The sequence below is a fragment of the Oryctolagus cuniculus genome, chromosome 4, assembly GCF_051225735.1.
Source record: "Oryctolagus cuniculus isolate XC-2025 breed Fujian yellow rabbit chromosome 4, ASM5122573v1, whole genome shotgun sequence".
NCBI classification, from domain to species: Eukaryota; Metazoa; Chordata; class Mammalia; order Lagomorpha; family Leporidae; genus Oryctolagus; species Oryctolagus cuniculus.
Window position 1 is genome coordinate 132,599,940 of NC_142870.1, and position 15,022 is coordinate 132,614,961.

General features: G+C 40.8%; 1 protein-coding gene and 1 pseudogene across 1 annotated transcript in view; both read right to left on the bottom strand.

Annotated features, from left to right (window-relative positions):
- Window positions 1–277: 277 nt before the first annotated feature.
- On the bottom strand, window positions 278–976 carry LOC108177888 (small nuclear ribonucleoprotein-associated protein B pseudogene; annotated as a pseudogene).
- Window positions 977–2,598: 1,622 nt separating this feature from the next.
- CPA3 (carboxypeptidase A3) overlaps window positions 2,599–15,022 on the bottom strand; it is a 28,771-nt gene continuing 16,347 nt past the window's right edge. Inside the window, 6 exon segments of the mRNA XM_070072681.2 lie at window positions 2,599–2,932; window positions 9,333–9,417; window positions 10,719–10,920; window positions 12,522–12,616; window positions 13,797–13,888; window positions 13,891–13,906. Of these exon segments, the coding sequence (XP_069928782.1) occupies window positions 2,727–2,932; window positions 9,333–9,417; window positions 10,719–10,920; window positions 12,522–12,616; window positions 13,797–13,888; window positions 13,891–13,906 (696 nt within the window). The 3' untranslated portion in view covers window positions 2,599–2,726.

The window sequence follows — 15,022 nt, forward strand, 5'->3', positions numbered from 1 at the left end:
TTTCTCCTGGTCTCCCATGGGGTGCAGGGCCCAAGAACTTGGGCCATCCTCCACTGCACTCCCTGGCCACAGCAGAGAGCTGGCCTGGAAGAGGGGCAACCGGGACTAGAACCTGGTGTGCTGGCGCCGCAGGCGGAGGATTAGCCTAGTGAGCTGCGGCGCCGGCATGATATTCTCTTAAGAATTCATTATAGGCTAGTTTCATAGGCCACAAGGAAATAAAGTGACTCGGTACAGCCTTACAGGAAACCCGCAGCTGAGGAAGGCGGGGATGAGTCTAGAGCCTGGGTGGGTGCATTCCCAAGGGAGGGGGCCCTCCCATTCCTGGAGGGGGTATGCACATTGGAGTTCCTCGTCCAGCGGAGTTCCCATTGGAGAACCCATAGAAGGCCTCATTCTAGGAGGTGGGCCCATCATGCCTGGATGAGGTGCCCCTTGGCCCATAAGTGGGGGAGGACCCGCACAGCCAGGTCGGGTACCGGGGTAGGGATTCCTGCAATACTGGCTGTGGCTGCAACTGCAGCGGCTGCAACAGTGCCTCTTCCTTGAGGGGTCCTCACCTGTTGGGGTGGCCCACCAGCTCCACAGACTGGGTCAGCAAGTCCTGTGGGAGCCTGAGGCCTGGGAACACTGGCTGGGATTCCTCTGCCAGCAGCCCTGCCAATCCCTGGGCCAGCAGCAGCTCCAGCAAGTGGTGCTTGGCCAAAGCCAGTATCTGTGGGAGGAGGTCCCTCTGCTGTCATGGAGACCAGGTTCTCCCCTGGCAGCAGCACCAGACCTAGGACTGGCTTCTCTCCCCTGTCTGCTCCTTAGGAGCTCTTTGGCTCGATCTTCCTGAAATCACACAGTCACGGAGGATCAAATTCAGTTGCTTGTCAAACGCCTTAAATGTGCCAATGAAGATGTGGCAATTCTGCGGGAGGCACCTCGTGCTGTAGTCAGTGTGCTGCAGCGTCTCGCTGCTCTTGCCCACCATCTGCTGGCTCTGATCCTCGCAGGATTCACCTGCACCTTGGCCCAGATGCCCGCTAGCAGCCCAATTCCTGCCTTTGCTTGGCTCTGCCACTCTTCCCTTCTCCACCTGTAAAGCAGTTTTATTTCCCCCACACCATTTTTCGTGGAAAACTTTTACCTACCTCATGACTATCAGAGACACCGTCACCTTGTAGATTGGAAGGCATCATTTCTTTTACCAGTCCTTAAAGAATTAATGAAGAACGTCCCAGGTTATTTCTTTTTAAAGACTCATTTATTTGAAATCGAAATTACAAAGAGGGAGAGGCAGAGGGAAATCTTCCATCTTCTGGTTCATTCCCCAAATGGACGCAAAGGCTAGGGCTGGGCCAAGCTGAATCCCAGAGCCAGGAATTTCTTCTGGGTCTCCCATGTGGGTGCAGAGGTCCAAGCACTTGGGCCATCTTCCGCTGCTTTCCCAGGCGCATTAGCAGGGAGCTGGATGGGAAGTGGAGCAGCCAGGACTCGAGCAGGAGCACAAATGGGATGCTGGTGTTGCAGATGGCAGCTTAACCTGCTGGGCCAGAGAGCTGGCCCGGTGTCCCGATTATTTGCTGACAGTTTCAAAGCCCTTTCAGAATTCTCAAAGATTATACCCAGAGTATTCTGAGAGTAAATTTTTTTGGGAAGTCAAGGAACCTTCTACTTGTCTTTCAAGTTTTGGTCAGCCTTGTGATGGGCATCTGTGTTCCAGATTTGTGGAATGTAGACTGCACCACTGTTGTTAGTTAATCAAACATGGAGGGATTGATGTTGGGGATGAGAGTTTTGAAATGCCATCCTAAAAAGTAGGATTATGGATCACATAAAGGTAACAAAGTTGCCTTTGGCCAACATGGCTTGCTCTCCTCCACCTGTAATGCATTTCCAGCCTTCCTTCCTGTTCATTAGGAAGACAGGTGATACAGCTGACTGGTATCCTGTGATGGCTGTAACTCCCAAGAGATGTTTTGGCAGGTGGCTTCCTTTGATGACAGCCGGTTAAATGGAACCATTTTGAATCTAGTGTACATTCTGTTGATGAGAACTGGATTGGTTGTTTATGCGCTGAGACTCAGCTCTATATAAATCATTTAATTTACTGCTAGGCAATCCTTTTGTTGTTTTGAACATATAGACAATATCTGCTTCTATCAGAAAAAATATATAGGCAAATTATACTTTTGAAAATTGGAGCTATTCTTTCTCATTAACAGACTGAATGAGAGGCATTCATTTTATTAACACTAATAGATTAAATGCAGAGAATATAGTTTATTGAAAGCAGAAGATGTGCTTTTACTTATGTATTCTATTTTTAATTGACACATAATTGGATATATGCATTTTTTAAGTGCAGGAAAGCACTTTATTTGTTATTATATTAGCACCTGTAGTGATGAAGCTTTGTGGTGAAAATCTGTTTCTAGAGAAACAGGATTCGGATGAAATATGATTTTGGAGAAACTCAGTTTCTGGAAAAACCATATCTTTCAAAATAATGAAAATAATACTTTCTTCTGTGTTCAAAGTTCACTTGGAGCAAAGAAGGGCAGTTAAAAGTTATCAGTTAAAGCTACTGTGCTTAGGTGCTACTGAGAACACATGAAAGCCAAAAGAAATCACACAGAACACAAGAGAGCTAGAGATGCTCTGTTACACTGGTGTGGAAGCTCTATCTAGTGGTGATTGGTGACCTTCTGGTAAAAGGCACAAACAAGGGATGACTTGGCTCATCCAAAGTGAGGGCAATTCTCTAAGTGCTTGAGAGTATACTTAGCAATGAATTTGACAGCTAGCATGGTCTCTTTACAGGTTGACTTCAGCTGAGATTCTGGAAGGAGAAAATTGAATTTGCCTCTGTCTCGGAGCTCAAAGGAAAATGTATGCTTGATGCCCAGGTTGTAAGCCCAGTCTAGAGAAATGCCTGATGCTGGGTCTGCAAAACAGAAGCAGTAAATATTTAATTAGAGACAATTGCTAATGTTTTCCCTGAAACAGAAATCACTGGGATAAAGTTAGCCAAAAAATAATTATGGACACAGTTAATTGCAGAATTGAATGAGAGTAGTGATCTGATGGAATAGCGTATATAATAAAACATCATTGTGATTGTGGAACCCATCATCCATTTTAAACTTGTGCTGCATTTGAAAAACTACATTTTTGTTAAATCACTTCAAGTTGGGTTTATTGGGCACATGTTCCACACAAAGGTGCTCTGAGCAAGGGCCAGCAGCGGAGGAAACTAAGCAGGGGGGAGTCACTGGTGGTTGAAAATCACTAAGAAAAGTTGTACAGACTATACAAAATTAAAACATTTGTAGTCATTTAAATCACTTGCTATTCATGTTGGTAGGGTAAAATGATGTCATGGTTAAATAACCAAGAAAGCTGACATCAGTTTATTTTAAGGAAATATTTAAACCCCAAATCTAAATTTCCATGTTACATTTTTTGAAATTTTGCTAAAGATAATATTATTTAGTCAAGAATTGGAAATATAAACACACATCTAGAGATGATTTACTATGTAAATGAGTACACATACTATAAATGCATATATATGTATTTTGCTTCATGTAGTAGAAAAGTTTTTTTGGTATATAAAATCATTTGTGTTTTGGAACAAGTAAGGAGCTTAACTGGCATAAATATTTTATGTTTGAAAGATTTCACAGCCATGATGAAAAGAAAAAGAGAAAGCAGGAAGGAAAGAAAGAAAATTTTGGTGGAAAGAGGCAGGGTTGGCTCTTAAACTATTCAACAAATATCTCCTAAACCTTTACTTTGCTCAGTTCACTTAACTTGGCACTGAGGAAGGTGAGTGGTGCAGGGCACAGAGATGAAGATCCTAGAAGTGTCTCCCAGAATTTACAGTTGAGGAGAGAGAAGCCAAAGTGCAAACCAACAGAGACAGAGCAGAATATGTTAAGTGCCATAGGAAAGATAACAAAAGTTTCTGAAGATTTAAAGCAAAGAAAATTATGCTTGGTGAGGCGATGACATTTCACACCTGGTTCCTGCTCCAATACTCTCCCCATGATTGAGGTGGATTTTGAGGACAGCCTTAAGGAAAGGGAGTATTTTCCCAGGTGGAGATGGAAAAATCATTCTGTATAGAGAGCTACAAAGACGGGAAAGCATGGAGGCTGTTTTAGGGACCAGTGAGTTCTATCTGGGTTGGAGCAAAGAGACCAAGTGAGAATTTGTGGGGAGAGCCTGGCCAACCTCTGTATTTTTTTTAAGAGTTATTTATTTATTCGAATGGCAGAGTTACAAAGAGAGAGAGAGAGAGAGAGAGAGAGAGAGAGAGAAAGGTCTTCCATCCACTGGTTCACTCCCCAAATGGCTGCAATGTCCACAGCTGGCTGAACCAAAGGCAGAAGTTTATTCTGGATTTCCCAGATAGGTGCAGGGGCCCAAGGACTTGGGCCATCTTCTTCTGCTTTCCCAGGCCATAGCGGAGAGCTGGATCAAGAGTGGAGCAGCCAGGATTTGAACTGGCACCCATATGGGATGCTGGCACGAAAGGCATTGATTTTACCCATTATGCCACAGTGCTAGCCCCTTGGCCAACTTTTTAAATCAGACTAGGAGTTGAGATTTTGTCTGGAAGGCACTAAAGACACTTCAGCACTTTAGGGTGATTAATATGGATTGGAAGGAGTATATCAATTCAGAAATATTTTTAAAAAATTTATATTTATTTATTTATTTGGAAGGCAGAATGAAAGACAGAAACAGATCTTCCATTTGCTGGTTTACCCCCAGATGGTGACAACAGCCAGGTTTGGGTCAGGCTGAATCAGGGACCCAGGAACTCTCTGCTAGTCTCTTTCATGGGTGGCAGGGCTCTAAGTACTAGAGTCATGTTCTGCTGCCTTCCCAAGTATATTAGCAATAAGTGGAATTGGAAATAAGAGCAGCTGTAACTTGAACCAACACTCTGGTACAGAAAGCTATTGCCACAAATAGTGGCTTCACCTGCTGTGCCACAACACTACCCTCAGGAAGTATTATAAAATGAAAGAACGGGGAAGAATCACCACATTGGGAGTAGAAATGAAGGGTTCCATCTAAGAAACAGTGGGAGAGGGATGTCAAAGAATTTGATAAAAACAAAAATAAACTTTCAATCTAGGTGCTTGAAAAAAATGACATTAACAGGAAAAAGAACCCAGAGAGGGTTCTGATAGGGAAAAGAAACAGCAAGGACGACTAAAGAATGTATTAGCATCAATCACTCAGGGGTTTGGGCAAATGAAGTTTGAAGTTATTGGCAGAGGCATCATAGGTGAAATTGCTGTGCACGCACTGAGAATCATTGTCTCTTGTGGGCTGATAATGGAAAAGATTTTTAATGATATGCTTTTATTTTGTTTGAAAGAGAGAGAGAGAGAGATTTTTCATCTACTGGTTCACCCCAAAATGTCTGCAACAAGGGAGGCTGGGCCAGGCCAAAGCCAGGGGCCTGGAACTCAATCCAGGTTTCCCACTCAGGTGGCAGGGGCCCAAATCATCACATCTGCCTCCCAGGGTCTGCAACGTCAGGAAGATGGAGTCAGAGCCAGAACCGGGAATTGAACCCAGGCACTCTGATGTGGGATCTGGACATCTTGACCACTAAGCTAAATGACAACTCCTCACTCTGGCTACTTTAAAGTGAGAGTGCCTGGGCTCCACCTACCTGGTGAAATAAGAATCTTGGGTAGGGCCTGATCATCATTCTTCCATCATTCTAATAGGAAGTTGGACTTTAGACTATAGATTATGTCAGCTGCTATTTCCCCAGGTTTCAAGATCTATTACGTAACTTACCTGATATGTTTGTTTCCTAGTTTTAAATCACAAACTTATATTTATTGTATTCTGAAGGTCAGAGATCCCTCCATGATCTGAGTTTAAAAAAGTGTTCCTTCATCCTTTTTCTTCTATCTTCATCAAAGCACAGAAAGAGAAAAACTGGCAAATGCTGGATGCTTTCCTCCAAATCTGGGGGCTTGTTAAGTGACAGGATATTAGAATGATTAAATTTTAGTCATGGGAGTACATTTGTTTTGTATTCTTACCAAGTTAACCACTTTGCTCCCCTCTGCTTCTCATGAATGTTTGATTAACATTCAATCAAATATAGTATTAAAGCAGTCACTCCTAGAAATTTCAAACATTTATCAAGCTGCTACAGCCCTGTATAAAACAGGAAATTCCTTCCTAATCTCAATCTTTTAAAAGGACATTTTGCTATAATACAACAAGCACATGTAAAAACAATGGTACACAGTTACACAGAGTAGTAACCCCTCTTGACCCTATCCTTCCATTTTGAAGGTCGCGCAAGATGGCATTGGAGCTATGGCATCTTTTGCTGTCTGCTCCTGCAAACAGAATTTAACTTCCATGAGAGCAGCTATTGTGTCTTGACTTTTCTCATCTCTGAAACTGAGAATGTTGAGCTATTACATAGATGTCCCATGAATTCTTGTTCAGTAAGGGATTGTGATACAATGTCCTGCATAGCTATAGCTGCCTTACATTTTGCATGTACACACTCACACATCCACTATGCCCCCCCCCCCATACACATACAAGGATACTTCAAAAAGAGGAAGGGAGGGAGGGAGGGAGAGAGAGAGAGAGACAGAGAGAGAGAGACAGAGAGAAAGAGGTCTTCTGTCTGCTGGTTCACTCCCTCAACTAGCTGCAACAGCCAGCTTGGGCCAGGCTGAAGCCAGGAGCCAGGAGCTCCATCTGGGTCTCCCACATGGGTGCAAAGGCCCAAGTACTTGGGTCATTCTCCACTGTCTTCTCAGGCACATTAGCAGGGAGCTGGATCAGAAGTGGAGCATCCTGTTTTTGAAAAGGCAGTCATATGGGATGCCATTGTAGTAGGCAGCAGCTTAACCAGTTGTACCACAATGCCAGCACCCGTGAACTTTTTAAAGTATTCTTTGACACTGTAATTGCCTTTTGCAAAGTTTGTTCCTGTTGGGAACTCTTTGTTCTTTGTCTCTGAGAATATCTCTGTGCTCTTCCCACTCAGTTTAGTTGCTCTTACATGATTGTCTGGGTGCTTTAAATGGCCCTGGGTATTTCTCAGTATCTCCTAAGTAGGCTGACATTTTAAACTGCTATTCTAGTCTGTTCCCTTTTTCTTTGCTTTGTGCACTTTTGACACAAACACACACATGTAGTTGGGTGTATCTCATCAGTTTTGAAATCTTGTCATCCACCTGTGTGTGTAATGAATCCCTGAATGGCTACATTATAGCAAAATCTATTTGGATGCTGGAGATCATCTGTGTCAGTACACTTTTGCTTTAGCACTGTAACAGTGACTGGTTTCTAGGTGATGGTTGGTACATGTTTGCTTGGAATGGGACTTGTCTTTTTGTTTTGTTTTTAGTCATTTTTCCAATTTTACCAAAGAAGCCTTCAATAAATAGGCTGTCAAAATTGTTTTGGATAACTCTGACTTTTTAAAATTCCATAAAAATTACTGACGATGTAGTTTTTGTTTCACATTTGGACTTCTAGCTTGGGTTAAGGAGGTGTTGCTAAGCTGTGGCCATGCAGAGTTATTGCAAGGAATCCATAAGCACATATTTACTTTTTTAATCCACAGATTGTAAAAGCGTCATGGAAGTATGAATGTGTGTTTGTTGGTGGTGGGGTTATCTGTGAAATGTTTACAAGATAAAAAGCAGTCTTTATGCTAACAAGGTTGGCTATCATTGGTGCCAAGAGGCTAAATCAAGGCCAGTTCTGTTGGAGTTTCAACTCATCATGTTCACTGCTTTTGAGTAAGCCAAGCCTTCATTTTTATTGAATAATTTTATGGGAATGATTTCTGCTGTTTGTCCATGCCTTGAATTGTGCTTTAGGTTGTGCGGTTGAGAGATCTGAAGCGTTGTTGTTACTTTAGAAGACTTAGGTTTTGTTACAAAGGTAAGATTTCATAAGCAAATTATAGAGAATGTTTATAGATTATAGAATGTTTATAGATTATAGATAATGTTTGGTATTAGGAATTGAAGCTTAGACTTGGTATGGAAAAAGGTAATTTTTACTAAAGTAATCCCAAACTAAGGCTGGTGGGTGTTTGCCATAAAAACAGAAATGATCTCATTTCCCAAGGTCTGAATGAATGTTTTTTGGTGAAAACTAATGCATTTTTGTTGTTATAATTATTGCTTGAAAATAGAAAAGCAATGGTAGCTGCAAAAATCAAATGGGGGAATAAGGTTCACAGTGGTGAAGATCATAGACGTTGGTTTTGTTAAAACCTGGAATTAAGTCCCAGCTTTAGCAATTACTAGTAACTGGGAAATAGTGCTGCCTACTTCATAAGGTCTTTATGAGGATTAATTGAGAATATTAAAATCAAGGGCTAAGCACAGTGCCTAAGTTGTAAGAACAAAACAAAACAACAAACAGTTGCGCATATTGCTCAGCCTGTTCAAATCATGGCTAGTTTCCTATTTTTGTGAATGAGGTTTTATTGGCACACAACTATGCCTATTGGTTAACTTACTGCCTGTGGCTGCTCTTGAGCCACAATGCCCCAGTTGAGTAGCTGCAATAGAAGCTGATGCCTTCAGCAAAGCCAAAATGGTTTACTACGTGATCCTGTACAGAAAAAGCCTGTTGATTTCTGGGGTGCAGAATAAGAGACAAGAAAATCAAGGCCAAGAAATCTAAGTCAATAGCTCAGAAACACAGAAAATGAAAATCTAAAAATAGTGAAGAATAGGAAGTGGTACTAATAATATAAATCAAAAGCAACAGAACTAGAACCTTGTGACACTTTTTCTTAGTCCACCATGTGGATTTCAGTTGAGCACAATGGAACGGGATATGTAAGAGAAACTGGTTTCCATATGACCAAAGTGGCTGGATCTGAATGTCTAAGGAAAAGACTGCACTTGCATAAGGGCAATGGCAAGGAATAGAGGCCAATGAAAGCTAAATGGTTTTTTAAAAGAGATGTAGAGTGTCAATAAGGTCTTGTTAGTTTCTGTAAGTATAAACATTGATAGAGGTGGTGGTAGGGGATAGGAAATAGGTTAATTATTCTGTGAATTTGTCTTTATTTAATAATTTCTGTTGACATTATAACCCTGTAAAACATCAGTATAATTTGTTCCTAGGGAAGTCTTATCCCAAGAAAAAGACAGAATATAGCCACTGGATTCACATAGAATTCAGAATTTCCCATGAAAGGTGGCATTTAAATTAACGATTTTAAATTTTAATCCTAATTCACAAATGTGGTAATAAAAATTATTGATAAAAAAGAACCAGAGAAAAGAACACTGTAAATAACAGGAAAAACTCACAAATTACTGATGCTGTTGGGCCGTAGATGTAGTGGGTTTCATATCGAGTTGACAGAGCGTCAGTGCCAATCTTGGCAACCTTGACCTAGAGAGCAAGGAAAGTTGGAGCAGAACAATAGAACACCATGTAAATACTTGCATCATCAGTGGTGTGAGCATTATAGCCAATACCACCATGTGGCATAACATAGTGGGTTTAAAAAAAGTAAATGTTACTGATTATTTGGCATTTGAGGATCAAAATAAAATGAACAGTTAAATGAGGAACATTTTCAACAAGATATGTTGTCATTATAAAAATTCTTCTTAATGAAAAATCAATTATGTACAAGTACAGTAGTGCCACAGCTCATTTTATGTTTTTATTCTCCTCTGCTCCTTTCTTTTGAAAGAAAGAATATCCTCTCAGATATTTTTCTGGAGACAGGTTTCAGTTTTTGTCTCTTCCCAAGTAAATTTCTCCAGTTTGTTCTGTGATCTCCATTCCATTGTCTTCAATAGGTCTATATTGGTGCAGGACTTTCTCCCCATCTGACCTCAGCGTGCCAAGCGAAGAAAGGTAGTTGATGCTCTTTAAAATAAATCTGTTAAATTGGGGTTTCTATTTCAGAGCAGTATTTCTTGACGTTTGATGTATATTAATATTGTGTGCCATGAGAACTGATTGTTGGAATGAACTACAGGAATATTGTCACTAACATAATTGTTTTTCAGGTGAAGATGTTTTTAAAGTTTATAACCAAGAAATAAAATTTTAAAGTCAATTTAATTGCTTTGTCAGAACTCTCATTTTACTCAAAGTGATTTGTTGTATATCTACACATTTTTATCCATAATATCATTTTCCAGAGTAGCCTGAAATTGCATTGCTTAATTTGCATAAATTAATCAAACTCATGGGGTCAAATCTCAGGTAGTTTGGATAATAAGTGACTCAGGTCACATTTGCTTGTTTATTTTCTTTGTTATCTATATGAGAGTACTTCAAAAATTATAGAAAAATGGAATTAAATTTATTTTGGTGTAAAAATTGAAATTATAGCATAGTTTTTCATAATATACAAGAACTTTTGTTTACATAAAAATGTATTTGAGAAATAGAGACACAGAGAGAGATCAAGAGACAATGAGAGAGAGAGAGACCTAGACATTTCTTCCTACTGAATTTTTCTTGGAATCACATTGAAAGATTTTATTATTGATATATTTTTATTAAGTGAAAAATTAGTCTGAAGATCATGATTTTAACTCCAAGGCAAACTTCATTAGTTATTTTCTTTGGCATTAAAATCTGAAATTTTTTCAACAGAACCCAAGTTGTTAATGAAGAACAGACAGAAAGGCAACCATGGTGTTAACGTATGAACTCAGATTTTTTGTACATACCAAATCTTCATAGTTGGGTGGCAATTGTGATGTAAACCCATAGGGAAACAATAGCATCTGGGAACAGGAGTGGAAGGTGCTAGAAGCCTTGATAGACTTCAGGTGGCTTTGAATGAAGTCAGCGACAGCTTTTGTCTCTTTCTCAGACTCTGGCGCAGGGCCCCAATAGAAATTCAGACACGGTTACTGGTGTCAGGGAAAGCTGCAGAAGATATGGTGGATGAGATCACAGTCTGCTCCATATAGTATAGGCTCTGCCTCTTCTAACGTGGATTCCATAATCATTCTAAACACTGACCTCTCATGCTTACAGGGCTGCCTCCATGTCTCTCTTGTCCTCGTCACTGAGCACCAACTCTGTACACACATGCCAGATTGCAACAGACTTAACTCCTGGGAATGTTCTTAGCTTTGTTCATTTCCCTTGCTTTCCTAGGGCTCAGGAGTTGATATGTTGGGGGCAACTCAGGGCTTGGACCAGATAGACCTAGTTCCAACTCAACTGCAGCTCTCATTCTCTGGGAACTAATCTTTGAGCCCAAGTTTATTCAGTCTGTTTCATCAGGAAGCTTGTCTGCAGTTATTGTCATATTCATTATGGAAGAATGGAGGTAAAAACTAAGACATTACTTACAACCAAATGATATGAAGGGGGGCAGTGGTAATTTCTCTTTGAAATAGGTCATGATGAGTTCAAAGTCATCAGGACCTAGAACACCATCTAAGGTATCAGACCTCTGCTTGGCAGAGCATTTCATTAAGGCTTTTCATTTGCTTTGCCTCAGATGTTTCTGTTTGCTAAACTCTTGATAAATGACCTGTATGTTGGTTTTAACCACTAATTTCTCAATCTTGTTTTTTTTTAAAGATCGATTTACTATTTGAAAGGCAGACTGACAGAGAGAGTGAGAGGAAGAGAGAAAAATCTTCCATCCACTGGTTTACTTCCCAAATGGCCCCAACAGAGTCAGAAGCTTAGAACTCCATCCAGGTCTCTCACATGGATGGTAGGGGTTCAAATACTTGCACCACCATCTTCTGTTTCCCCGGGCACATCAGCAGGGAGCTGCTTTGGAAGTGTAGTGGCCAGGACTCAAAATGGCACAGTGGGGGCTGGCAACATGGCTCACTTGGTTAATCTTCTGCCTGCGGTGCCAGCATCCCACATGGGCACCAGGTTCTAGTCCCGGTTGCCTCTCTTCCAGTCCAGCTCTCTACTGTGGTCCTGGAGGGCAGTGGAGGATGGGCCAAGTGCTTGGGCTCCTGCAGCCACAAGGGAGACCAGGAAAAAGCACCTGGCTCCTGGCTTCGGATCGGTGCAGTGTCAGCCATGGCGGCCATTTGGGGAGTGAACCAATGGAAGGAAGACCTTTCTCTTTGTCTCTCTCTCACTGTCTACAACTCTGCCTGTCAAATATAAAAAAAAAAATGGCACTATGATACGGGATGCTGGCATTGCAAGCAGTGAATTAGCCCTCTGTGCCACAACAGGGCACTGGTTTCTCAGTCTTTGTCAGACCAGGAAGAGGATCTCTTCAGATTATCTGAATTTTTGTGCATCTGGATCGTGCCTGATTTTTAACGAGCTAGATTTATTGTTTAACAGATGGCCGGATAAGCAGCTCTGTCCCTCACACATCCTCCTGCAGTGAAACAGTAAAGGTTTCTCAGTAGCAGTGATGATTATCTTCCATCATGTGAAAATTAATACTCAAGGAATACCTACTTTTATTGAAACAAGTTGGTGGTTTACTTAAGTTTGGTGTCTTAATGCTCAGTTTTCCAGAAGAAGAAGTCTGCTACTCACCATTCCATGAGACATTAAAATTCCGATTGAGGTCAGTGCCGATGCAGTTGGAATTTCGGGTCTTGGAATGATTTTTTCTCCACATGCGGTACTGCCAGATTGAGTGATAGAAGTGTTAATACAAAATCAGTTTGCATTTTTTTTCAATTTGATCATCTCAGATTCTCTCTGCAGGTATCTAAAGCTTTATTTAAAATCTGTCTAGTTAATTTGAGGCATTTATTATAAAGAAAAAATATTTTCTTATAATTTGTGCTTTTTCAGAAACACAGTTTTTAATATTAATATTCCTAGGTGTTGATGACATAATTCATTTAGCTTTAAAAACCACTGATTAGGTCTTTATTTTAGAAAATAATCAATAGTGTTCTGAAATCACCCATATTTAATTATAATTTTATTAAAATTTTCAGCATTTATAGGTTCAGATATAATACAAATAAAATTATTACTGTTCAATGAAATTTTTGGAAGAGAGCTTGATATGATATTATCTGCCTGGAAGTTCAGATTAATTTTATTTAGCAACAGGAGGGCAGTAAAACATCTGGTGAAAAGACAGATTTTTTTTTTTAAATCTTTTCTATACAACAGCTCATCTCAATTCCATCCTTAACTTATGGAATATAACAATTTCTCATTTGAAATCAATGTATTCATAATGTCTTTAAGTGACTCCTCCCCCGCCTTTTAAAAATTAATTTATTTGAAAGGCAGAGATCTTCCGTCTGCTGGTTTATTTCCCAAAATGCCTGCAAAAACCAGGCAGAGCCAGGCTGAAACTAGGTGCCAGGAACTCCATCTGAGTCTCCTACATGGGTGACAGGAACCCTAGTACTTGGACCATCATCTGCTGCCTTCCTAGGCATTAACATGAAGATGGGTCAGAAGTGGAGGCAGGGGGCCAGTTCTGTGGTGTAGCGGGTAAAGCTGCCGCCTTGCAGTGCCAGCATCCCATATGGGCACCAGTTTGAGACCTGGCTGCTCCACTTCCAATCCAGCTCTCTGCTATGGCCTGGGAAAGCAGAAGAACTAAATAGTTACCCAACCTTAAAATAAATGCCAAAGAGAAAAAGAAAGGAAGGAAGGAAGAGAAGGGAAAGGTGGAGGGATGGAGAGAAATATCACTGTATTCTTAGAATTTTATCTGTGAACTACATGAAATCTCTTCTCTTTATATTAATAAAAACTAAATGCTTAACAATCAATGTGTATTAAAACCAATAAATAATATATCATTTAAATGCAAACAAGAGAGTACTAAGTAATACCTGTGTCCGTGACCAAATATATCCATCAACATTGAACACTGGAAGAACATAAAAATTCATTTGATCCAAGAGTTTGGTCATAATTTTATTTTTCCATAACTTTTGGTTGCCTGTGGGAGTAGGAAAAAATTAGGCTCTTGTGTGAAAATCAGCTACTGTGTGGAAAGCTGTGGTTATAATTGTAATAACTACCCTTCCTTGAGTCATTGGCCCAGGGTCAGATGATTTCAAATGTATTGTCCTTTAATGATGCAAAAATAAACAACCCATATATATATTAAAGAAGAAAAAGAGAAGCAGTTGTCAGACCAGTCACATTAGTTGCAATGACCATTCTTTTTTATAAATAAATTATTTCTTTTAATTTATTTTGAATGGGGTAGAGAGAGAGAGAGACAGAGAGAGGGAGAGAGGAAGGGAGAGAAAAAGAGAGAAAGAGGGAGAGAGAGAGAGAGAGAGAAAGTATCTCCCATCTGCTGGTTTACTCCCCAGTTAACCACATCATAAAGGGCTGGGCCAGGCTGAAGCCAGGAGTCAGGAAGTCCACTGGGGTCTCACACATGGGTGGCAGGTACCTAAGTGCTTGAGCCATCATCTGCTATCTCCTAGAGTTCACATTTGCAGGAGGTTGGACTGGAAGTGGAGATGAGATTGGAACCTCAGACACTCTCAAGGGGCTGTGGGTATCTCACATGGTGTCTTAACCTGCTGTGCCATGAGGCCTGCCTGCTAAGAGATTTTCTTGTAGTCCTATAATTTTATATTTATTCTTAGTCAACATGAAATATTTGTACTTATTTATGGCACACATATATGTTCCTTTATGGGTTGAATAAAGGGAGCTACAACAATTGCAGGAACAAGTCAATTCTCTGGGCAGGTTCTTCTCTGGTGAAAGTATCCATGCCTAGAAAACCTTGTCATGCATGCAGAAGTTGGCAGAAGAACAAAAGTAAAAGATAGTAGGGGGGCTGGCTCTGTAGTGTAGCAGGTAAAACCGCTGCCTGCACTCCTGGCATCCAATATGGACACTTGTTCGGGTCCTGGCTGCTTCATTTCCTATCCAGCTCCCTGCTGATGGCCTGGGAAAGCAGTAGAGGAAGGCCAAAGTGCTTGGGCCCCTGCACCTGCGTGGCAGACCTGGAGGAAGCTCCTGGCTCCTGACTTTGGATCGGCGTAGCTCCAGCTGTTGCGGCCATTTGGGGAGTGAACCGGTGGATGGAATA